The 24,524-nt window shown below is 47.5% G+C and overlaps 1 protein-coding gene across 6 annotated transcripts in view; it reads right to left on the reverse strand.

The window, feature by feature from the left end:
• Window positions 1-242: 242 nt before the first annotated feature.
• Window positions 243-24,524, reverse strand: part of Rubcn (rubicon autophagy regulator) — a 63,571-nt gene continuing 39,289 nt past the window's right edge. For 4 of the 6 annotated variants that reach the window (XM_041672787.1, XM_041672786.1, XM_041672784.1 and 1 more), the window contains 14 exons: window positions 23,060-23,590; window positions 21,569-21,613; window positions 18,642-18,757; window positions 16,384-16,594; window positions 15,905-16,006; window positions 7,430-7,487; window positions 6,794-6,926; window positions 6,078-6,223; window positions 5,530-5,594; window positions 4,893-5,131; window positions 4,308-4,369; window positions 3,793-3,946; window positions 2,906-2,999; window positions 243-2,692 (listed from right to left, as the gene is read on the reverse strand). In XM_041672787.1, the coding sequence (XP_041528721.1) occupies window positions 2,514-2,692; window positions 2,906-2,999; window positions 3,793-3,946; window positions 4,308-4,369; window positions 4,893-5,131; window positions 5,530-5,594; window positions 6,078-6,223; window positions 6,794-6,926; window positions 7,430-7,487; window positions 15,905-16,006; window positions 16,384-16,594; window positions 18,642-18,757; window positions 21,569-21,613; window positions 23,060-23,590 (2,135 nt within the window). In that variant the 3' untranslated portion in view covers window positions 243-2,513. Of the gene's footprint in view, window positions 2,693-2,905; window positions 3,000-3,792; window positions 3,947-4,307; window positions 4,370-4,892; window positions 5,132-5,529; window positions 5,595-6,077; window positions 6,224-6,793; window positions 6,927-7,429; window positions 7,488-13,954; window positions 14,030-15,904; window positions 16,007-16,383; window positions 16,595-18,641; window positions 18,758-21,568; window positions 21,614-23,059; window positions 23,591-24,524 lie in introns of all 6 variants that reach the window. The other 2 variants (XM_041672789.1, XM_041672785.1) reach the window with 2 other exon arrangements.

Genomic DNA, 24,524 nt, shown 5'->3' on the forward strand with positions numbered 1-24,524 from the left:
ACAATAGCGTGAGTTCGAGACCAGCCTGGTCTACAAGAGCTAGTTCCAGGACAGGCTCCAAAACCACAGAGAAACCCTGTCTTGAAAAACCAAAAATAAAAAAAAAAAAAAATCAACAATAGCAATAATGAAACAACTAACAACAAAGTACCGTGGTAGCTTTCAGACATGGCTGCTTTCAGCAGATACACAATACCCTTCCACAGTCGCCAAAGCAGGTACATAAAAGGCAAGATTTAATTTCCTTAGTTTATTAGATGAGCATGAATGGTTAGGATGTGCACACATTACAGCAGGTGAAAATCCAGTTCAAAACACAAGCTGTACACAAACGGATGTTTTTATTCCGACTCTTGCTCCCTTTCTGTTAGTTTGGTTGAGGAAGCTGGTAAGAGCCCCCTAAGTGCAGAGGCTGGGCTTCCACAACCGAGTGCCTCGGAGCTTGTCTCCACCTCAGAAGCAAATGCTTCCCTTTGTACAGAGGGTGCTCCCCTCCCACCTCGCTCTTCAGTGCGTTCAGAATCCCCACAGTGGGGACTCTCTCATACAGCTACGTGACAAAGTGCTTTCGTAGCCTCCCGTCTCCCCCACTCCCAAATAAATAAACGTGTGTACTTGGACGGTAACGACAGCACAGAATCAGGAGCACTAAGATACGTGATCCAGAGGAACGGGCTGGGGACGTGGGGACACTGAGGTCAGCTGGAACCCGTGTGGACGCGAAGCCTGGGTGGCAGCGGTGACCTGAAGTGAGCAGCTGGACGGGAAGTCAGCCACAAACTGGAACTGGAGCCAGAGTCTGAATCCGAGGGCTGACTCGGTGACACTTGAGTTAGAAGGGATCATTCCTAAATCTCCTTAAGGAAGGGAGATTCCTGATCAGCCCTTCGAAACAGCCTTGGTCTCTTGGTCTCGGCTTTCTGTCTCAACTGAGCCAACAGTCCGAGTCACCCAGCCCAGTGCTGCTGTCAGTTCCCATGTGAGGCAGAGGAACGGTGCCACGGCCCAGTTCTGCCATGTGCTTCTTGCTCTGCTAGAGCTCCGTGTGGCTGTTACGTCAACATCCCTTCTGTCTCTCTGGGAGACCCCTTGTTCCCTTGAGCACAGGACCTGTCAGCTTCTACCAACCATGTGCAAATTTATTTGAGTTCCTAGGACAGTGCCTGGGCCAGTTATCTCACTAGCAACCAATACAGGAAGACAGGTTCACGGAAGAAGTCAGTTCTAGAACAAAAGCACTGTGGACAGCAGTTCCCAGAACACCGGGCTCTGAGATGCAACCCCGGCCAGTGTTCACAGAAGTCAGATGCTGCGGCAGTTCAAACACCCAACAGATATGTCTGGCCTAGTCTAGGAAACCCCAGGGAAAGCACATTAAGTGATGGGGGAGGAGTGTATTAAATTCAGTAACATGAAATAGATGGTCCAACATATATTACCAAGGAGTTAAGTGCATAAACGGCATAAAAGCTCCTGTTACTCTGAGCAAACAGAAACATTCACAAACTGTCGAGTTCTCTAAAGCTACTAAGTGAGAAAAGAAACTAAGGCAAGAGATGAGCCAGAGGGAGGGCCCAGCTCTGCTGGGGGAAGGGGACGGAGAGTACAGTGGGGTCATGCCTCTGCTTAGAACCATACAGAGCAGTAAGGGACCCACGTTAGGATGGTGGGTGGGGTTTTTATCCTTGCCTGAGCTGGAAACACACCTGCACTCAAGCTGGTTACTGAGAGCCCGAACACCCAAGAGGTGCCCATTAACCTGTATCCCAATAAAGGCTCCTTAGGCACCCGCTGCAGCCTCAGTTATGCGTGTGGTGCTGGCTACAAACAGGCCTGGCCTAAGGTTCAGTTCTGCTCTTTGCTTCAAGCCCAGCAGAGTACACAAGCCAGCTTGTGTCCACTTGTGCCTGGAATACCTGAAACAGGGAAGTCATGCTTGCCTCCTTGAGGTCTCTGAGGATTCTGGGACAATAATGATTCTGTTCTTACACGCCCCCCAAATGCCTAAGTCAGTCGGACAGAATGCCCGCCATGTAGCCCATTCTCTCCCATGCCTCAGGGCACAGTCTTGTTCTCTTTCAGGACTGGGACAGGGAAACTCCATTCTCCTGTTTCAGCCGCAAAGGAGAAGAGCATCGGCTGAGAAGGGCCTGGCTCAGGAGCTGGGGCGCTAAGTCAAGAGTGGGAATGATCCTTGAGCTGCGGCTGTAACCAGATCTGGGCCTAGTCAAACAGGCCAAGCATGTCAGAAGAACTGGGTCTTGCTGTCCATTCCCCTGACAAGAGGCACTCCAAGGGGCAGTTCTGACGGAAATGCCCAGTGCTCACAGATATCTGTCACAACAGACTGGACCCACCAACCAATAAAGGTGCCCTACACCTGGACAGCAGACAAGTCATAAAAAAATGACAATATATTTTTTAAAGGCCCTACCACCTTTCTTGGAGGCGTGGCTCAGTTCTGTATCGTTTGACCCTAGGCAGTCCCTCAGACAAAGGGTCAGGTGCATTCCTCAAGTGGTCTCCAGGACAGTGGCCTCTAGAGCCAAGGCTTCTGTGGGTTCCTCCTCATAGTCAGACAGGTAGGACTCCAGGCTCTGCTTGGCCAGCAACTCCCGCCGGGCCTGCAGCCGCTCACACCGGGGGCAGCTTCCAGACTTGAAGCAAGCTTTGTGGTAACACGCTTTACACTCTATTCGGGTTGAAAGAGAAAGAGAAGAAAATAATTTGTATTCTCCCAGGCTGGAAACAAGCCAGCCCCTCAGCCACTTCTCCCCATAGCTTGTGCTCTGGGGGTGGCAGTGTGTGGGGTGACTCCCACCATCCTCCTGCTAACAGAGGACACGCAGGGAACACATCACTTTGTGTCCAGCCTTGCTCGTCTCAATGCTAGCATCGTCCTCACCTTCACAGGTCCGGCACTTCTGGAGCTCAAAAGGAAAGATGACATCATCCTCATTCTGGCAGAACTCACAGATGAAGCCTTTGGCTTGGCACAGCTATGGAGGAGAGTAACGGTAACAAGGTGAGGGACTGGCCCGGAAAGGAGGCCTTGGTGAGGGGAAGCAAGCCATAAATACAACTTTGGGCAGGATTGAAGGGTAGAGCCTGGGGCTGGACTTGTGACTATGAGAGCCAGATCAGGGCTGGGTACCATCACACAAAACTTAAGGTAAGGGCAAGAGTGTTTCCCCAAAATAATAGCCTCTAGTCAGGTTACAGTGCAGTCTACTCACCCCTCTGCCCTCCCCCACACCCCCACAGGGCCACAGACTGGGCAGCAGAGATGGGTAGATCTAAAAGCATCATTTCTGACTTTCTAGCTTTGTTGATCTTATCACGAATGGTAATAACCTACATTTGTAAACAGAATTTGCAAAAAAGGCCATCAAATAGGCTGCTTCATTAAACCACAGAAGCTCAAGAGGGAAGAATTAGGTCTCATCTAAGTATTCCCTTCATCTCAGAACAACACTGAGGCTTTACACAGAGAACAGACTGTTTGAACTGTGGCTGAGGACAGGTCCAGATTCTGGCCAGAGTCCTCCACAAGCGTGGGATCCTTCACCGAGCGCTGCCCAGTCTCACTCGGGCAACACCAGCATAGACTCTCCTCTAACCCCAGGTCCTTCAGAAGATCCTGCCGCTCACTCACTAGGCCAGCAGCAAGCTCTCTGGTTTCTTCCAGTGTCAACTGGCCACATCAAGTTTCTGGAGCTAAATGTCAAGACCCTGGCCCACCACTAAGCCCCATGCAAGGCCTCAGCTGCATGGTAGAACACGGCTCCTCACCATACATCTCTCTACGTGCGCAACTCCTGCTCTGGTGAGCTCAGCCAGCCGGGGCCCCAGTTCTCCCTTCTTGGTCGCAGACAGGTCGTTCAGTGAGTACAGGTGGAGATCCTCTGTCAGGTGGCCGGGAACCACGTCAAAGGAATCCAAAAGCCTACAGGAAATGAGAGGATGTAGGAGGGCTTGGGAGTAATCCTTTCACATGCCACACGACAGTACAAAAGTCCTCACTCGGCAGGGGAGAAGCTCATGGGGCTGGTGACACCCTAGGCCACCCCAGCTTCCTCACACCATTCCCTGGAGGACAGAAGCATTTTATTTCTCAACCCTGTAGAGTGAGCTTGGGAAGTGGTGTCTGGCCCTGGACAGATGGTCCTCCTCCCAGAGGACACAGATCTAATTACCGCCACGGCTTCCCATTTACTACTTTCAGGCATTCCTGCAAACCCTTCCTGCTAGGACATGCTCCTCTCAGAGACAGGACACCAGAGGACTCTGGCCTCCACGACACTTACTCTTTGGCCAGCCGGCAGGTCTTAAACATGTTCTTCATGTGGTACAGCTGAACCCGCAGCAGCTAAAGACAAGTCATTGGGTTGAGAAGGAGAGAGAAGGGGCTGTTAGAAGGGTCGGGAGGTGCCTTCACGCTCTGCATGGAGCAGCCAGGGTTTGGAGGGCCCTCACACCTCTCAGTCAACAGCTTCAACTTCAACAACTCACTCAAGTGATCTCTGGCCAGGGAAGGCCCTTCTGCCAGGTCAGTGTGCTCATTCAGACACACTGGCAGCTGCTGGGACTCTGGGATACAAACTCCCACTCCTGTGCTTGGGGAGTGTAGGAACTGTTTTTGCTTTCAAGTGCTATCTACAGACTCACAGCTGCTGGGAGACTCTGGCAAGACGAGTCCCCGGGACTGTAGATGGGCAGCTCGGTGGTAGAGGGTTTGCTAGTACTATGGGTATTAGTGCAGGGCTCCACGCCCAGCCAGGGAAATCAGACCCAATGGTGACAGGTGGTGACCTAAGGGGGTTGCACCAGCACAGACAGAGCTAGGAGAGGAGGAGCAGGGATCTGTGAGGCGGCCTGTGCAGGCATCTTACCCGGACTTGATTGAGCAGCTTGACCTTCCTGTAAAGGGCGCTATTGATGTCCTGCACATTGAAGAGAGGATCATTCCAGATCTTGATGAGCAGGTCCTTGGAAAAGTTGCTGATGTAGTATTTGCTGAAGTCCCATTTGCGCAGGATCCGGCTGGGGACGACCATCTGGGCGTTCTCGTGGCAGCACTGACAGAAGTACTTGCCCAGGTACTCACAGTATCGAAGCCGCTTGATATAATCTAGGAAAGCCAGAAAGCCAAAGGCTAGATGCTTCTGCACCCAGAAGCTGGCAGCTCTTCAAACGGCAGGCAGGGAGGGCAAAGCGGCTTCTAGCAGCTTTTGTGTGAATTTTCTAAAACTGGGGAAAACCCCCTGCATAATGAGGTCCATGGCTGTTGCATCCTATCCTGGAGGCCACCAAAGAATCCAAACCTGCCAGAAGTGTTGAGACTCAGTCTCTGAGAACCTGGCTATAATGATTCGGTTTCTCCAGGAAGTGGTTCTGCTGGTGTACTGCTCCCCCAGCTAATTCCCCACAACTGCCAACCCCTGCCTCAGCCCCCCTCCTGCTCAGGCCCTTCTTTCCTTCTCCCCATATCTGCTCTATCACCTCCTCTAGGTAAGGACAGAGCTTTACCGGGGTCAGTCCGGATGCCACAGCCTGCACAGCGGTAATTCTGCTTGGCTACAGCGATCTTCCTCCTACAGAAAGGGAAGGAGAGGGGATTGGAAGATGGAGAGCCGAAAATTCACCAGCTTCCTGTTAGAGTTGGACAAAACTCAATCTATGGGGAGATCTACGAGGTTAGGATTTATGGCGGTGCACCACGGCAGTGATCAAGTGATTATCCTCAACAGGAACCACGTTTCTGTGTAAATGCAAGGCATAAGGAATAATGACCCGGAAAGAACAATGGGGAAGGAAAGCATTTATCTTAAAAAGAGGAGAAAACCTAGTAAGTCCATCAACTACTGGGAGACAGTTTGGAAATGCTGATTTAAAAGACTGGGGTGGTGTCCAGTTAGGTATGGGAAAGAATTAAAGGACTAAAAGAACTTAAGAAAAACAAAACAAAACAGAACAGAACAAAACAGAATCCCCTTTCTATGCTTTTAAATACACAGAACTGTGTGGAAAGTACAACCAAAGGCAGAACCGAGAGGCAAGACCATAACTCTACTCACGTTGGAGCTGGATGAACATTAAAGATGATCTGAGGCCGAGGTGGAGCCCACTCCAGGTTGCCACGGACACGGATACGCAGCTTGTAGATGTCCGCATGCTGCCCGTCATCCGGTGAGATGGGCAGTGAGTCGGGAATGGGCAGGAGCTGCAGGACGAAAGTGCAGGTGAGCTGGCTGGACAATCCAGAGGACACAGATGCTGGGTCCCTCCGTCCACGACAGAAGCAGAGACCACAAAACAAATTTCAGAATCACTACATGCTGATCTTCAAGGAACCCTGATTTCAAAACAATCTAGTAGGTACTAGGCTCCTAGAAACAAGGACCTTGTGTTCCAAGAAGCAAACAGAAGCATCATCCTGGGTGCTGGCACCCATCACCGATGCTACCCCGCCTCTTCCCAGGGCCTATGCTAGTGTGCCTCATGCCCTAAGAGGTTCAGCTGCAGGATTTGAACAATTCACTTTCACATCATGCCTTAAAGTTAGCCCAAAACAAGAGATTTTCTTCTGCGGAAGAGGGCCGCGAAGGGGAAACTGCTAGGGAAACCCAGGCCAGCAAGCACTCTCTCATTCACTCACTCTGCGCTTTAACAAATGCTGCCCAGGAACACGGACAGATGCACAGGCTCGTTCTCGACTAGGGCCGCGTGAGAGAGGAAAACAGGACCTGAAGGTTCATAGGCTCCTGGGCAGGGGAGAGTGGGAAGAGCCTACCTTCTGTGGGGCATCGTGCTCTGGAACTAGCCACTCTAGCTCGGAGGCAGCTGGAAGCTGCATGCCCTCGAACTGCTTCAGAAGCCCCATGGCCACTGCCTCAGCAGATGTGGAGTGCAGGAAGCAATGGGAGCTGGGAAGGAGAGAACCAAGGAGAATTGAGTCACCAAGTCAGGAAGATCGGTTTCCTTTCGGGACCATGTGCCTGAACTTTACAGCTGAGGGAACACTCGCTGCACCCGGACTGTTCAGTTTCTTTACTCAGTGCCAGACACACATGCACTGTGGAAAGAATACGGTTGTTCTTAATCATCCTGAGTCTATATACAAGTCCCTATCTCACCTACCAGCATTGAGTTAAGAGTTCTGTATTTTCCTTTCCTAAAGTTCAATTTCTTTAATCGCAAAATGGACAGTATGCTTGTTCATAAAATAAATCAGTAAAACTGCTATTGCGCCTCTCAGAGATGAGGTCTTTCTCCCCTTGAATTGCCACCATCTGGCAGGGCCATCACTTGAACCTTGCCTGTTGGTGAAATGGGATGGCTTTCTCTGTGCCCTTTCTCAACCACGGGCCGTGTTCTGGCTTTGTTTCTCCATGCATCCCAAAGGTTATTAAAATGAAGAAATACTCACAAGTTCTGGGAGATGGATGATTTGCCATTGGAGACTGCACTCCGCCTGATGTCAGCATCTGCATGGAAACCAGAGATCAGAGGAGCAGGAACTGGGAGAGGAAGAGAAGCTAAGGAAACCGTCACAGGGTGCTGCAGCTAAGCACTAAGGTGGCAGCTAGGAGCTACATTCTATGCAGCGCACGGAACAGTGAGGCTCTATGCACTACTCAGAGTTCATCTCCATCCATATCACAACCAGGCTGAATTAGTGACATCATGCAGAGCACTGAGAAGGTCAAAGTGGTTACGTATTGGGGGGGGGGGACAAACTTGGGTTTGGTGTAAACAGTGAGCGAAAGAGAGATCTGCAGGCACACGGGGACACACTACAGACACAACTACAATGATGATTAAATCTCCCTCTTGAGTGAATCTCAAGCTCTCTTAAATGATATCCTCCCAAAAGTGGTGTGGTAGGTAGCTTGTGCTTATAATTCCAGAACTGGAGAGGCTGAGGCAGGAGGAACATGTGTTGAAAGCACCTAAAATAAGGGCTCTGTCTATCTTTTTTTTTTTTTAACAAAATAATTATCAACCAACACAAGATTTAGATCATCAAGGTTACCTATTAAATGTCTGTGTCTCACTGCTCACCATTACCCCTGATGTTAGATGCTTTCTCTATGTTTAGAATAAAGTTTCACGGGAAGATTTTACTCCTGTCTGGTGGGCCAGGGAGGAAAAGAACTTCTCCACGGCTCGAGACTCCCTGGAGAAGCCTGGTAACCAACCTTCCACAGGACCTGTCACACATGTCAACATGATCATTACTATAGCAATCTCATGTGTAATTACAGAAAAATGAGCAAAGTTCTAAAGACAGACCCGAGCCCCTAGAGACCCCACTGACCCAAACCCTATAGAAGGTCTTATTCTAGGACACGTCAGGCCCTAACCAAGTCATAAAAAGGCCATCTTGATAGTCTCATTTCTTACTTTCTTTGACGGGCAGCGAGAGGAACTTTTCTCCTTAATTAATCCGGACAATGACTAGTACTGTGTCTGAGCCCCTCGGCAGAGCACTACGCTTACATGATGTCACTCTGCACTTGGCCACGGCTAGCTCAATTGTGCCTTATGCTTTAACTGCACATAGATTCTTTTGTTTGTACAACCAGATTACAAAACATCTCTGTGAGGAAATGAGATTATGTCTAATTCACTGATCTTTACAACATTTAATACATATTTCTGGATACAAGTCTAATTCGAATAATACTGTTCACAAACAATGGCTTCAAAGCTTCATGCTGCCTTGATGTGCTATTTGTTTGGGGCAGTGCTGGAGAGCAAACCCAGGGCCCGACATGACAGGCAAGCACTCTGACAGTGAGCTACAACCCAGCTCATTTGCTTTAAAAGCATATAAAAACAAGACATCGGCCCTTTTTTCCCCCTTGTAACTACAAAAAGACCATTTTATTTGACAAAAAGGTGCTCATTTCTGTCATATTTTCTGTCTGAACTTCAGTCACCCAAATCATACAGATCAAAAGCATGTCAGCTGTCTAGTCTACTGCCACCAGCATTGATGGGGAAGAGGGGGAAAATGTCTGGGCAACAGCAGCCAGACCTTTACACAACTGTTTGGTGTGCACCATTGACTTGGGGGTCATAAATCCTGCTAGGGCTGAACATGAATCTTGTCTTGTCTGATGGGGGAAAGTCTTCTGTTTTGTGTTAATTTCGCTGGTTAAATAAAGAGACTGCCTTGGTCCTTTGATAGGACAGAAAATTAGGTAGGCGGAGAAAACAGAACAAAATGCTGGGAGAAAGAAAGCCGAGTCAGACAGTCGCCATGATTCTCCCACCCAACACAGATGCAGGTTAAGATCTTCCCTGGTAAGACACCTCGTGGGCTACACAGATTATTAGAAATGTATTAATCAAAGATGTGAGAATTAGCCAATAAGAGGCTAAAACTAATGGGACAAGCAATGTTTAAAAAAATACAGTTTCCGTGTAATTATTTCGGGGCATAAGCTAGCCATGCGGGCGGCAGGGCGCCAGGAACGCAGCCCGCCGCTCCTCCTCACTACACTTGTCAAACAGCACTCAGGATGTTCTCCATAGAAAGGGTTTTCAGAGTAGTTCCAGAATGATTAACTGACTAAAAGCAATTCAAGTTTTTGCAAATTTCATCCTGCTTGGGATAGGGAAAAATTAAAGAAAATCCTAGACAGACATCCTTGAATAAGGAACTAACCAATTTTGATATCGTAGGGCCAGGCTATAAAAGAAAGTGTTACAGGGCTGGCGAGATGGCTCGGCGGTTAAGAGCACTGCCTGCTCTTCCAAAGGTCCTGAGTTCAATTCCCAGCAACAACATGGTGGCTCACAACCACCTGTAATGAGGTCTGGTGCCCCCTTCTGGCCTGCAGGCACACACACAAACAGAATATAGTATACAAAATAAATATTTTTTTTTTTAAAAAAGAAAGTGTTACATACTGCTAATATCGGTTGCTACAGAAACCATTATTATTTCTGTCAGTGGTGGTCAATGTATAAGACAGTGGGCCCCTGAAACCCTATCCTGAGGTGACAGGATCTCAGACACAGTAGCCACCTCAGTCTGTGTAAGTAAATTCTATGATCTATGATAGTCACACAAAATCATCCAGGGATACATTTCTCAGAATGTAACTTTATAGTTAAGCAGAGCATTTCATATTCAAATAAGGAAGTCTTTTTTAATCTTTATTCTTTTTTCTTTAGAACCTATAATCAGCTGGATTATCCTGCTTATTATTCTTTTTCATCAGATACATAAAAGGTCAGAGGAGGTTATGTGGCAGGTGCTTTTTAGCTGATCATAAATACTGCAAGAGTGTGGAGAACCACATTGCCTGGGGTAAGGATCCTACCCCAGCGCAGAGGGTTGAGGCAGTGCTAATATCAAACTGGATATGGCACCCTACACCGATCAAACACCTTCACTTTACTGTGCCTGCGGGGTGTCCTGCTGACCCTAGTTAGTTCAGGCAGATGATTAAGTTGACATGGATGGACCACTGGTTGAACACAGTGATATAACCACACCAAGCTCAAAAATAGCTAAGGAAAGCATTCTGTAGAGAACAGAAAGCAGCTTGCACCTTCCTAGTGGAGTTTAGCATAACTATAAAATGTCTTCTTAATTTTTTGAACAAAAACAAATATGTTTAAAACAAATATATTTTTCCAAGAGAATTTATCTGAAGTGCTTTTGAGGCTTTCCATAGATAAAGTAATTATTATTGATGGAGGAAAGTTATAAAATATAAACACAGGGGTTGGCAAAATGGCTCTGGAGGTAAAGGTGCCTGCTGCCAGCCATGAGGACTTGAGTTCAAGCCCCAGGACCCACATGGTTGCCCTCACACCCAGAAAAACTAAAACGTAAAAACAGACAAGAAAACGATGTCACATGAGGGGAAGGTGCTCTACTAGGTGGCTGGACTGATCATGAAGAACTGGCTACACTTCTGGTTTTAGCAAAATCTACACATTTCTAAACAAAGCAAGTGAAACTTAGGGAGTTAGCTTAGGGATTTCCTGGCTGTACTGACAATGGTTTCCACTCACTTTCCATTAGCAGATAAAACAATCTCCAGCACAGCCAGGGATCCAATGCCAGTGCACTTTCTGCGATCATTAACTCAAAGAGGAAGACTGTAAAGTGGAGAACTACATTATTGTTAAAACGGATTTTAAAAGAGTAGGAGTGTCAGGAGCCATTTCCTCCTAGGATTATTGCAGGAACCATCATCACCCTGGGGAGTCTGCAGAGAACCCCACACCCAAATTGGCTGTTAATGGAGAGCTATCTGTTAGCGGAACCTGCCCCACATTCCAAACTATCTAGAGAACTAGGTGTGTCAACTCCTAGTTGTGACTTCCTGGCCTACGTGACCTGACCGTGACCTGACCGAAGGTAACCTGGACCACGTGACCAACGTGAACCATGCTGCAAGAGCCCAGGCTCCTGTGCCCACCCCCCAACTCCTTACCCTATATAAACTGTATACCCCATCTCTAATAAGCGGAGGCTTTGACAAGAACCCGGCTTAGCCTCCTTCTTCTCTCCTAGCCCATTATCTTCCAGATAGTGCCTCTCCAGGACCCTGGAATAACTGAACTGCAGGGTGGGTTACCCCTAGACTAAGTAACCCACCCAAAAGCGGTTTACATAGGAGGAGGAGCAATTGGTTACCTTGATCTTTTCCTAATTAGAGTTACTGTACTCTTGCTGTCATGGAACACTATGAGAAAAGCGACTTGGGGAGGACAGGGTTTGTTTGGCTGACACTTCCACATCACTGTTCATCTTCAAAAGAAGTCAGGACAGGAACTCAAGCAGAGCAGGAACCTGGAGGCAGGAGCTGATGCAGAGGCCATAGAGGGGTGCTGCTTACTGGCTTGCTCAGTCTGCTTTCTTATAGAACCTAGGGCCACTAGCCCAGGGATAGCACCAACCACAATGGGCTGGGTCCTCCCCTGTCAATCATTAAGAAAATGCCCTACAGCCAGACTTTATGAAGCATTTTCTCAATTGAGATTCCCTCTTTTCGGATAACTCCAGCTTTTGTCAAGTTGACATTAAAAACAGCCAGCACAAGCTCCATGCAGATTTTACTTATCAGAAAATATAGTTCACAAATACCCTTCTTCATATATTATATTAGGTTTCAATTTATTACCTTTGAGCCCAAATCTGCTGTGCTTCCAACAAGTCTCCTGGTCAACTGGCATAAATAAAGCATCACTGGAGGGCACTGGGAGGATGCTGGGAAGAAACGAGTTTGTCCTGTTCCGGCTGGCTGGGCTCCAACCTAGACTGACAACTCAGCACACTGATACTGCCCAGGGAAGTGTGCCCACAGCAGAGCCACAGTGGCGCAGTTACTGCTTCCTCTCACACACGGTTTCCCACAGCATGTTTTGGAGGGCGGTGTTTAAGTGTCAGCCTTTCCCACAGGCTCTCTGGTAGTCCTGCCCGAGTTCTGAGCAAGGCTTCCCACTGGAGGCTGTTGGCATGGCCTCTCCCTATGGACAGCATCCACAATGTGACTCAAGGCAGCTCTGTGACTTCAGAAGCTCCTCTGCCACCTGGATCTCACCTGGGGATACAGCCTGGGGCTGCTCTATTGCAGCCCGTGGGAGAGCGGCTGCCACTGCATCCACCCTTCCTGTGTTCTCTTCACTCCTTAGGAGTTTCTCTCCCATGATTCAACTATTATTACAGCTGAAAACTCTTACCATTCAACGTCCCCTATTCAAACTGCCCTGCTATTTTCTGTCTCCTAACTGGACCCGAAAGGTGCATATATGCAGAGAGCTTAAAGGTGAGAAGAATCTACAGAGGGGAGAAAGGATGAGGCTACAGCACAAGAGAATGGAGGGGGCGGGGACAAGAACAACAGAATCTTAAACTCCAAAGTTCAAACACTATCCAGAACCGGAAGTCTATGGAATCAATTTGTCAGACACCAAATACCAAGCCAATTTGTCAGACATCACATCCAAAATAAATAGGGAGAAAGAAGCAGGGATGAGAGATCATAAATCATATACTGAATGCTCCATTTATATGAAACGCCCAGAAAGGGCAAATTTGCAGAGAGCATGCATTAGTGGTCAACTGAGGCTGGGGGTGGTGTGCATAACTGTTCATAACTAATATAGGATCTTACTGCCATCTCTCCAGCCCTTGAACTTAAATTCTTAATTTAATGGTTTCATTCTTAATATAACATTTATTATTAAAAAACTCGCAAATAAACAGGGTGTGGTGGCGCACGTCTTTAATCCCAGTACTTGGGAAGCAGAAGCAGGAGGATCTCTGTGAATTCGAGGTCAGTTGTCTATAAAGCAAGTTCCAGGACAGCCAGGACTGTCATACAGAGAAACCCTGTCTCAAAAATCCCAAAGCCAAAAACCAAAAATAAAAAAAAAATATAAACAAAAAAATGAAAAACAAAAGAGCAGCCAAACAAAAACTGCAAGTAAATAAAGCATCAAAGACTAAAATTAACCATTAGCCATCTCCACAGTGATTTCTATAGTTAGTAAGCTTTCAAAAGCAGCTGAGGAACTTCACGCTAAATTTTACTCAGTATGAAATACATTTTATGCTCTTATCTACCACCAATACCAAAAAATTCAAGATGGAACTCCTTTTCTAGGCTTGAAGATTCCTTTCGAAACTTTGACTCCATCAGTTACACGACTAGCTAATTTACATGACTAGCTAATTTACATGACTACCTAATCTAAAACTATCTCTCTGAGGGGAGACGACAAGGACTGCTTGAGTCATATGTAAAATAGCATCTGAATACCTGAATTTCTCCTGCCCTGTCTAGTGTTTTCCAGTTAGTTCTCTAGCCCATGAAGTTCTCATAACTTTGACAAGTACCACAAGATCAAACATGTGCAAACGCCGGTGCAAACATTCACACACGTGCATATAGAGGCACATTCGCACTTCCAGCACGGCTACCTGAGAACAACGAGGCCATTGACACTGAGAGTCCACTCTTTGACATGTGAGTCAGGTTACAGCCTTCACTACCATCTGTGTAACAATAATTACAAAGAGGGGCCCTTTAGAAAGGAAGTTGCTGACATGACAATTCCATAGCACACGTCCTTGGGACCATGCTGTGGCTTTTGTGCAGCTTTTAGGAACCCACATGCATGGGCAGGCTTGGAAAACAGTAACTGCTACTTCCTCAAGCCAGTCGAGCCTCAAGCACCTCCTAAGAAGAAGCTAAGGGCAATGTTAGGAACAGCTGGTCATTTTGACTGTGGAGTAAGGAGCGGAGCTCTATGGGAGGTTCGTGTGTAGAGGCTGGAGATGATGGCAAACATCTCAGTCTTCGAGCAGTTCCTCACCACAAAGGATGGCAGGGACCTAGAGGCTGAGATCCTGTCCTATGGTGTCTCCTTTAAGGATTTCTGTCCTGAACCAACAGGGAATTTAGTCGATTACAGGCACCCTTGGGGCCCACAACTTAAGCAACAGTTTCCAACAGAAGTGCACTTTGTTGAACTACGACTAGAAAAAAAAACACAAACTAAGGGGGGGGGGAGTTTTAAGTTATAATTACTGTCAAGAGTAAAAATCAAATATAATAGGAAGAACAAATAGCAAAGTCCTTAGAGGCCCGGACAAGCTGTGTAAAATCTGAATTTCTGAGTGAGAAAGCATTCTGGTTACTCAGGAGATCCTTGAAGACTAAAAACATAAATCTATTCATTATCACTTTACAGTGTTAAAATGGAATGCATATGGACAATTTAGCTCTGCAGGGAAATCATCTTAGTTTACCATGGCGAAGAGTTTATTCACCTGAATCGCTCTGTTCATTTGCTTGCTAGCTGTTTGTCTTTGTTGGGTCCTGAAGAGATCTATGGTTTGCAGGAACAGGGCTACCATGAAGCACATCACTCAAGCATGACGTGGCCACTGCCATGTTGGAAGCAGGACAGCTGATCCCAGGCTAGACTCACCGAGACCCTCCCAAGATCGGATCTACTGACTTTCCTTCACACAAACTGGATGGAAGATCAGACCCTCACTGAGAGTTCAGCCACCCGTTCACTCTTGTGCCCCCATCTCCCACCTTCGAGTAATGCTCGGGCCAGCTGCCTTGGGAGGTGCTAGACCACATAGCAGATGGGAGATGAGCTAAAGGCGGGACTCCAGCTAAGCAGCTCTTGGGAGGCTGTCACTCATGCTGGTCTGATTTTATTATTATTATTGGTGATGCAGCCTGTAAGTAAATCAATAAACTCCCTGACTCACCAGCTTGGACTTGAGACTGTTTCATTGGTCTGCTGTGAGGTCCCCCTCTGAGGTGACTAGTGATGCAAAAGGAACATTACTTGCTTTACAACAAACACCTTATCAGACGGCAGCCCCTCTCCTCACTGCACTGACGCTTCCGACAAGGGGCTGGGGCTCTGCCTTAAGACTGCTAAGACAGAAATTAAAGCTATGCTTTGTAAACCTATCTGTTTCTCCTTTCTTTTGCTTCTCCCTTAATGATTCATGTCCCCCACCACACATATTACTATAAAATTCCTTCTTATATATCTTGGAGCAATTTCAATTGTGTTACGGAGCACAGGGACACATTCTAATCAAGTGGTTTGGCTCAGCCCAAAGAGCTAGAAGGAGGAAGAGAGTGAGGACCCAAGAGAAAGATAAACACATGAGGACCAAAAATCAGGGTGACTTCAATAGCCAATCACCTTCTTCCTTTCAAGTCTGCATGACTTTTAATGCGGTTCTGATTCTAGCAAGAGCAGCTGTCCCTTACAATAACTAACAATGTACACAGTGGGTAATAACGAAGATCTCTTTGGGGGTCACTCAGCCGAACACTCCACATTAACAGGATTGTTAGTAATAAGCGCTCCTTTGTAACAGAGTGGCAATGCTTACCTTGGATTTCAAACTCGTCAACATCATCAGCAGAGCCAGAGTCCGAGAACTGTGTGGAATCACGTGAACTGAACTGGGAGCTGCTGGATGTGACCCGGAAGCCTGTGATAGTAAAGATCACTGTCACCCCTCTCAATGCCACAGTAATGAGCCCAGACTTGAACTGAGGAGAGGGAACAGAACCACAGCTGGGACTGATGCTGAAATGGGACTGGCACTCCTGCTGGCCCATTCTCCTTTGGAGGAGTCCATCCGTGACCCCTGGCCTTAGTGCCTACCCTGGAGTCTTATTTTGGAAGAATGCTGTTTGTGAAGGAGGAAACCTGAGCTCTTAGCAGTGTTCCTAGTCTAGCATGGGGAGAAGAAACAAAACCAAAACAGCAGGGGAGCCCTTGGCTTAGCCACAACACCTCACACAAACGCAGTGTTTGCCACCCTGTGAAGAGGCAGGCATCCAGATATTCCCGGGCCTCACTCACTTCCATGCTCAGTCTCCTGGTACGCGGGGAGCAAGTTTCTGGTGCGGATCTGCTGGCGCCGAAGGCGGATCTTCTGCTTCAGTTCCTGGATCTCCCTGTCACTATCCTCCTCCTCTACCTCCTCCTCTTCTAGACACTGGCTCATCATGTTGCATTTCATCAGCTCGATGGCCGCAATCAAGGACTCTGAGATGCTGAAGTGAGCATTCTCCTGGAGGAAGGAGGGCACCGAAGAAGTTGCTTGTTAAAGGACTGGAGTAGGGAACACCTTGTGGATGGACAATGCGGGGAAGCAGAGCTCCCAAGACATGCACTTTCCTCAACGGGGCCACCAGGGGAAATGCACTTGACTGCTCTAAGGAAGGCAGATAGGCAAACGGCCCGCTCTAGAGTGTTTGCTCTTTTAGCTGGCCATGGCTGTCTCCTCATCTGTTCTATTTTCTACATAAAAATGGAAAGAGAATCTCAGCTAGTCAGTCCACGATCTCCTCAGTGCCAACCATAGCTTCTGCTCAGCCCCATTTCCACTCAACACAATGAAAGAAACTATGAAAAAAGAAAAAAAAAACCCTCTTCAAACTGGAAGCACAGGGCACGTGGGTGGTTCACAGACCACCACAGCAGATCATAAAGAGCGTTAGTTCCTTAAAGAGGGTAGATAAAATGGCATCCCTGATACTGAAGTGAGTATTTACACACCAAGGAATCACCTTCACAGACCTGTTGGTGTCTGGCACAAACGTTTCTACCATTATAGGCCACTGAGAAAATGCAGCCAACAGCACGGCACCATTGTGGCACTGAGACCTGCTGCACATGGCCAGCACTGTGGTTCCAGAACTGCTGCATGTAGCCAGCACCACGATGGCACTGAGACCTGCTGCACATGGCCGGCACTGTGGTTCCAGACCTGTTGCACGTGGCCGGCACCACGATGGCACTGAGACCTGTTGCGCGTGGCCAGCACCACGATGGCACTGAGACCTGCCGCACGTGGCCAGTATCGCTGTGGCACTGAGGCCTGCTGCATGTAGCCAGCACCACGATGGCACTGAGACCTGTTGCACGTGGCCAGCACCATGATAGCACTGAGACCTGCTGCATGTAGCCAGCACCACAATGGCACTGAGACCTGTTGCACGTGGCCAGCACCATGATGGCACTGAGACCTGCTGCACATGGCCAGCACTGTGGTTCCAGACCTGTTGCGCGTGGCCGGCACCACGATGGCACTGAGACCTGTTGCGCGTGGCCAGCACCACGATGGCACTGAGACCTGCCACACGTGGCCAGTATCGCTGTGGCACTGAGACCTGTTGCACGTGGCTGGCACCACACTGGCACTGAGACCTGTTGCATGTGGCCTGACTATCTGATGCTCTGCCCAGTGTGTGGACGGAAATACCATTTGCTCTAGAGGCAATGGGACACTTTCGGATCTCCTAGAGAATTTGACTTCTAAGAATGAAACAAAGTGAACTGAACCAACTTCTAAAGATAAAACCTGATGTTTTATCAGCATCTGTTTTCTTTTTTTTAACTGCTTTTTAAAAATTACTCAGGCCAGGTGTGATGTCCCACACCTGTAGTCTCAGTCCCCAGAGGGCAGAGACAGGAGAATCCTAAGGTTTGAGGAGTCTAGCCTGGGCTGCACAGTAAAACCCTGCCTCAAAAACAACAACAAAATGTTGTTTACAGACTGGATCAAGTCTAAATGTCTAATATTTTTAAGTCCGTTGGACACTGCAGGTCTTTTCAGTTGCTGATATACGATTCTCTCTTTGCACTAAGTAAGCTGATGAAACCAGGCAATCATGTTTGAAACAAGGGCTACGAAGCGGGAGAACAAGCCAGGAATTCCAAAGAGACTCTTTTCCCAGAGTCATACACCCATACCCACAGTAGCAAGGTAAGTAAGCCCCACGATAAGAGACTGGTGGACAGATGTTATCATACACATAGTTGAGCCCAGGAACAAATGTAGACCTGGATTCTGGAAGAAGTTTCTATGTGAGGCCACAGAGTCAACAAACAACAATCACGTGGCTAAAATCCAATATTTCTACATAGGGTAGACCCAGACCAATGACAAGCACAGGCTCCCTGAAGAATTCCCTTGACAGAGCTCTAAGTTCATAGGCACTGCAGTTCATAGGTACTGCTGTGTACTCGGAACCTCACTAAAACAATGACAGCAGAGACCATCGGGCCAGATCCCCCATTGCACTAGCTCCTCATCTGCCCCTTTGATACCTTACCTTTTCTAGGTCTGCACAGCTGCCAAAGTCTTGCTCAGAGAGGTAACTGATGAGGGACTGTCCTTCTGATGGTCTTCGAAACATGCCTTCTCCTGAGCACAGGTACTGACCACTCTCTGTGGGAAATGGAGGGCGGATATAAAATTTGAGTTGAAATGAAAACCTGTAACAGCCATGCTCCTTCAAGAAGTCTGAGGATGTTACTACTAAAGGCTTTCCCAAGTCTTCACAGGGAACGGGGACCAGAAACTGCAAAGAGGACATCGGTCCATCTTCTAAAGGCATTGCTTAGACTCTTAAGAGTCCCAGAGCACCAAACCCCTGGACGGAGAATGACAGAGAAAACAGAGATCCTAGAGACAATCCTTTTACTATCTGAAGTTACAGGAACACTGTCCTTCCTACTCCACTAAAGAGGAAAAGGGATTAGGAAAGGACACGAATGCTTCTGCCTGCAAATGGTTCCCATGTAAAACCTGTCTTCTGAGAACTACGCAAAGATCCACTGTCAAGCCTCTTGTTCATTCAGGCTATGTCACATATGGTACAACAGACACACATGGTAGCACCCAGAGCATGACAGAAGGGGATCCTAGTCAGTGGACCACAGGAAGTGAATTCAGAGCTGAAGATGACAGAAGGGCAGGTGAGGGCATACAGGATCCTCCACAGAGTAAGCTGAGCTCCAAAGTCCAGCAGTCACAAGGAGAGAGCAGAGCGAGATGGAAATAAGCAGGCTTCAGTCCTTGCCTTCCTGGTGCTCACTCACCATACTCCATGAACAGGAAGCTGGGGGCACTTACTGACTGCACTGCTCTGGCCAGAGCAAGGGAAGGGGTCTCTCAAGGCCCCTTTGTTGTCCAAGGGGAAGAGACAACACCACTGGGACAATGCAAAGGTGGAAAAAAAAAGTCAAAATGGGGTTTAGTCTCCTTTTCTTCTATCTTCTAACCAAATGTTATGAAATTTTAGCTAATCACTAATTTTTTTTTTTTTTTTGAGACAGGGTTTCTCTGTGTTACAGCCCTGGCTGTCCTGGAACTCACTCTGTAGACTAGGCTGGCCTTGAACTCACAGAGATCCACCTGCCTCTGCTTCCCGAGTGCTCAGATAAAAAGCATGAGCCACCACTGTCCAGCTTTAATCACTAATTCTCAACAAACTAGTTTAAAAAACAATCTTTAGATGGTAAAATAAAAATAACCACAATTTTTTTTTTTTTTTTTTTTTTTTGGTTTTTCGAGACAGGGTTTCTCTGTGGCTTTGGAGCCTGTCCTGGAACTAGCTCTATAGACCAGGCTGGTCTCGAACTCACAGAGATCCGCCTGTCTCTGCCTCCCGAGTGCTGGGATTAAAGGCGTGCGCCACCACCACCCGGCTCACAATAATTTTTTTACCAAATATCTTGACAGTATGTTTTAAAACAGTGTCAGAAAATATACACCCACTAATGAAAATGAAACTCAGAAAGGGGCTTAAAAGCAACATCAAGTCAATTCTGGAGAAGTCAAGGACGGTGGTTTCAAAACCAAAGGATTTAGTCACCAGAAAAAACAAGAGACTTCCAGAGAAGGCTGATGCTGAGCATGGTGACACACGCTTGCAATCCTAGCCCTTGGAAAGTCAGGGAAGGAGGATCACAATAGTGAATTCAAGTCCAGTCTGGACCACATAGTAAAATTTTGTCTCAAAAACAAGGGGGACAGAGAGGTTGCTGAAGGGGTCATAAGACAGGAGAAACTGATATTCAAAAGTAAATAAAAAGTGCCCAGTGCCATAGTAAGAAAATCCTGAGACATGAAGAGTATGCTCTGGAAGAGCAGATGCCTAGACATATCCACTGTTTCCCCAGGAAATAACGCCAAGTGTCAGGTGCCACACACACACACACACACACACACACACACACACACACACAAGAAGCAAGTAATTTTGTGTTCTTGTTGCCCTGGCAGTAGGCTCTGCTCTGTCTACTGAACTACGGAAACACCAGCAATCACCACGATACCATGGTAAGAAACAACGGAAGAGACTGTTTCAGACGGCACACCACACCACCGGTAACGCCATCACTGTGTTCTTCGACCACACAAGCCACTGGGCTTCTGTACTGAGGTCACCGACTCCTACGGGCACCCACTCAACAGACTCAGCATTTCTTCCCACTCACTCAGAATCTGCTTTCTCCCAGTTTTTCCTCTCCTTCTGTTTCTGCAGGTTTTCTTCTTTAATGTTCTCTTTTCCAAGACAACATGTCAGTGACTTCTCCATTTCCAGGAGGCTGTGGTCTCTAGTCCTCCCCGTCACAGCTTTACTAACCCATACCCACACATTAATAACTCCATCATTACAGCGCCCAGAATAGAACACAAATCTCAGTTTGAAAACCACCATGAGGGAAAAAGCAAAAACAAAGAACAAATCGACTTTAATAGAAAAATGCTCAGTGACGAGTATGGAGTATGCAGATGCATGAGGGAACGAAGACTGCAGGGAAGGAGACAGGGACCTTAGACAGGCAAGTCATGCAAGTGTATCCAAGACCACATAAAAGGAATAAAACACATTCTGGTGTGAAGTCAAGAAAAATAAAGTTATCCACAGCAAGCCTTCAGGTAAGGAACACTCTGCTACTGACCCATCATGAGGCCTTAGATGGGCAGCAGGCCTCATGTTTACCCTTGTGTAAAGGAGAATTGCTTTAGCTTGACTATGGCTTCCAGAAGCTGTTGGTAGAATGAACAAAGCATGTGGAAGCACGTTTGGGGCACAACACGAAGTGTCCTGCTACAGATGGATCCCACACTGCAAAAGGATTAAAACTTGCCAGACTTGATTTGACACCAGACTGGAAAAGGAGGTTTTGAACTAAGCAAGGTGGTCACAGAGGAAGAGAAGGAAGGAGAGGTGGGGACTGACTCCCAAACCTGCAATGGGATCTTCAACTATAATGGTGATACTCCTGGGGCCTCCTGCAGATAAACACACAGGGACAGAGAATCCAGACAGAACAAACAAGATTAGAGAGAGAGAGAAAGAGAGGAAAGAAAAAAAACCCCAAACCAACCCCGTGACTTTTACCTGGCAGAAGTGGTGACATGAGCTGCCAAGAGGGGACACCGGGGCTGCAGGAGGGGTGACTTGGATAAGAAGCTACGAGACCCATGCTCAGACCTTCTGCACAGGTCTTTGCTGGCTCCCTTATCCCATGCAGGTTTCCATGGTTTCTGGAATCCACACAGATTCAAGAATGGAGCCAGGGAGGCTGGGAATGTCGCTCTGTAGAGCTCTTGCCCAGCATGATCAGGGCCCTGGGTTCAATCCCTAAACCGCTTAAAACAACAAAACAGTGGGATGCAGGACCCAGGGAGTTCTGTATGAACAAAGGTCAGTGCACTCATGGGGTGTGGACACAGAACTGCAGCAGATGGGACTTGAGGGTCTAACCCCAACACGCTTCCCATGTGAGGAAGTTCATGCAAAAAGGCTTTGACCTGGAGATTTTTTTCCTAAGTTCAAGTAAGTCATTCAAAATTCTTGGAGGAAAACAGATGAGGGTCTGCTACCCAGGGTTTAGTTGAGGCCTTGAATCTTCATCTTTCTAGAAATTACAGAGACAAGGGCAGCTCCAGCTGCCACGGAAATCTCCTTTATTTTTGCTCATGAAATAAATACTTTCTATTTTATTTGTATATTTTGTATCTGACTTATAGTAGCTTTGAGCACATTATACTTACAGATATATAGTTATACTTACAGATGATCCCCAAGCAAAGCCTAGAGACACCAGCTGCCCAGGAGGATGGTGGCCATATGATACAGAAGCAAGGAGACTCACCTTCATCACGCCTAGGTTTGCGCCCTACTACCAGTTAGCACTCTGGGAGAGAGGGGGACAGGGCAAATGGCCCTCATCTCGGGGCCTCAGTCTGAGTTCTGACACTTGGTCCAGGGTCACACTGCCCATCCATACTCACTATTATCCTGATGATAACTAGGAAACCCTAATAGTACTCAGCTTAGTACTACTTCCTGAACTAACTTTTAAGGAATCACAACAAAGGAATTTAAAAGGATTATCTCTAAACCTCTTTAATACTTTGCTGATGTTTAAGAGATTCAGTTAAAACATATACTGCAATGCTCATACTATACCAATGCTAAGGAACTTTGGAAGAATCGGGGAAGCATTTAGTATTTAGCATCATGTAAAGGAAGACATAAAATATACTTGGGCTTCATGAGTACTACATGCTAAACGTCTTTCATGACAGAGCAGAGTAACAAACATGTCAGCCAGAAATGGTTCTTTTCTCTCTGCCATCTGAAAAATCGCAGGAACAAGCCCTCCCTCCAGCCCTGAATTTGAATCGGGGAGGGGGGCATCCTGCTAACCAGTAGCTGGTGCTCGTCATTACCTGTGGTTCCTTTGGAGGCAATGTTAGTATCCGAATGGGAGCGAATGTGGCTCTTCTTTGTCCCGTTGGTGACAGGGACTGTCTGCCCCTCTGAGAAGCTGGACCTGCGAAGGACACTGCCTGGCTGACTCTGCCTACCTGCCTCTTGGTCCCCTAAAGAAGAAGCAGCAGAATCTGGCTTCTGAGAGCTGCTGGAGGAGAACAAGTGAGAGCTGCTACTCTCAGCATTGCTGCTGTGACTCTGACAACTGGCAGTCCGGCCACGGGGGTCTGGGTTGCCAATGGCCAGGTACTCAGGCCCCTCACTGGCATCACTTGGGGAGTCATTTTGGCTGCTGACCCAGGATGCCTCTATGGGGCTGGTCAGAGTGCTGGAACTCATCTCATGTGGGGTCAGTGGGGAACCCTGGGCTAGAGCTGAGTCTGAAAGCAGCGGAGCTTGGGCAGTTTGACTCTCCGCTGGTGAGAGCTCTCTGTCTTCTTGAGGTCTCCAGAGAGGGCCAGAAAGTGAAAAGGAAGTGGATCTTCTTTCTAGGACATAAAAAAAGGATAAGGGGAGAGAAAGGTAAGCTAGAGACCAAAGTATGTATATAGGTCCCCAGGTAAGGGCACCCAGGATCCACGTCACTCAGAAAAGGTCAATCAATTAAAGTAAGGATTTGGAGCAGCTAAGGGGAGGGCATGGACACTTGAGCTAGCAGTGGCTTCAATGCTCCTCAGCCTGAACCCCTCAACTGCAAAATGAGAGAAATAATGAGAACAGCAACCTCACAGAACTGGTAAAGATCAAATGAGGTAGTACACACAAATTGTAACAAAACTTAGCATGGTGCAGGCACTCTAAAGATGTTGCAACTAGCCGGGCGGTGGTGGCGCACACCTTTAATCCCAGCACTTGGGAGGCAGAGGCAGGTGGATCTCTGTGAGTTCGAGACCAGCCTGGTCTACAAGAGCTAGTGCCAGGACAGGCTCCAAAGCCACAGAGAAACCCTGTCTCAAAAAACCAAAAAAAAAAAAAAACCAAAAAAAAAAAAAAAGATGTTGCAACTACAGACCTGATTTGAAACGTGAAGCAGAAGCTCAAAGGCCTCTAAGGACATCTCTTTGCTACAGAATGATTGTAGGCTACTGCTGAATAACTTTCTGTTCTGTGAGGCATGGTCTCACTATGTGGCCCTGGACACCTCTGAACTTATAACCAACCATCTTCTTGCTTCTGTCTTCTGAGTGCTGGGATTACAGCCCTACAGTCCCACACCAGCAACTGCTGCTCAGTATGTTTTTATGACGCCTACAACAAAAACACTCACACCAATGTCTACCAGTCCAAGCTTCTATTTCCAGTTTGCAGTCACTCTCACAAGGACTCTCGACTTTCCAGAGGTGAAGGATGAGAAGGTAAAACCAAAACCAAACAAAGGCAGGTTCTGGCCTGTGAGCAGTCACAAAAGTCCTCTACTTCCCC

The sequence above is a fragment of the Microtus oregoni genome, unplaced genomic scaffold (assembly GCF_018167655.1).
Source record: "Microtus oregoni isolate MIOR12 unplaced genomic scaffold, Mior012 000023F_ref0000262, whole genome shotgun sequence".
In the NCBI taxonomy this organism is placed as follows: domain Eukaryota; kingdom Metazoa; phylum Chordata; class Mammalia; order Rodentia; family Cricetidae; genus Microtus; species Microtus oregoni.